This window comes from Penaeus monodon, chromosome 33 (assembly GCF_015228065.2).
Source record: "Penaeus monodon isolate SGIC_2016 chromosome 33, NSTDA_Pmon_1, whole genome shotgun sequence".
Lineage (NCBI taxonomy): Eukaryota > Metazoa > Arthropoda > Malacostraca > Decapoda > Penaeidae > Penaeus > Penaeus monodon.
This window is the reverse complement of record NC_051418.1, coordinates 28,608,669-28,608,885: the sequence shown is the minus strand read 5'-3', so window position 1 is coordinate 28,608,885 and position 217 is coordinate 28,608,669. Positions and strand designations below refer to the sequence as shown.

Here is a 217-nt window from a genome sequence, read left to right as displayed (position 1 = left end):
ACAATATATGAAACAGGAGCATGCATAAGTAGACAGACATTCACTGGAATTTGTTCACAGGCTTAGTGAAGAAATAAAACATTTTGCAGTATTTTTTATCCATAAACTATTTCTTTTCCTTGAAGTCGCAAGATGAAAAGAGGTCTTCTGGTTGCACCCAATGAGAAAGGCCGAGCGTCTGGAGAGTTCTATTGGGATGACGGTGATAGTCTTGGTA

The 217-nt window shown here is 38.7% G+C and overlaps 1 protein-coding gene across 1 annotated transcript in view; it reads left to right on the top strand.

Moving 5' to 3' along the window:
- Positions 1–217, top strand: part of LOC119594200 (lysosomal alpha-glucosidase-like) — a 23,350-nt gene that overhangs the window by 20,996 nt on the left and 2,137 nt on the right. Inside the window, exon 19 of the mRNA XM_037943271.1 lies at positions 126–214. Coding sequence (XP_037799199.1) covers positions 126–214 — 89 coding nt within the window. The remainder of the gene's footprint in view (positions 1–125; positions 215–217) is intronic.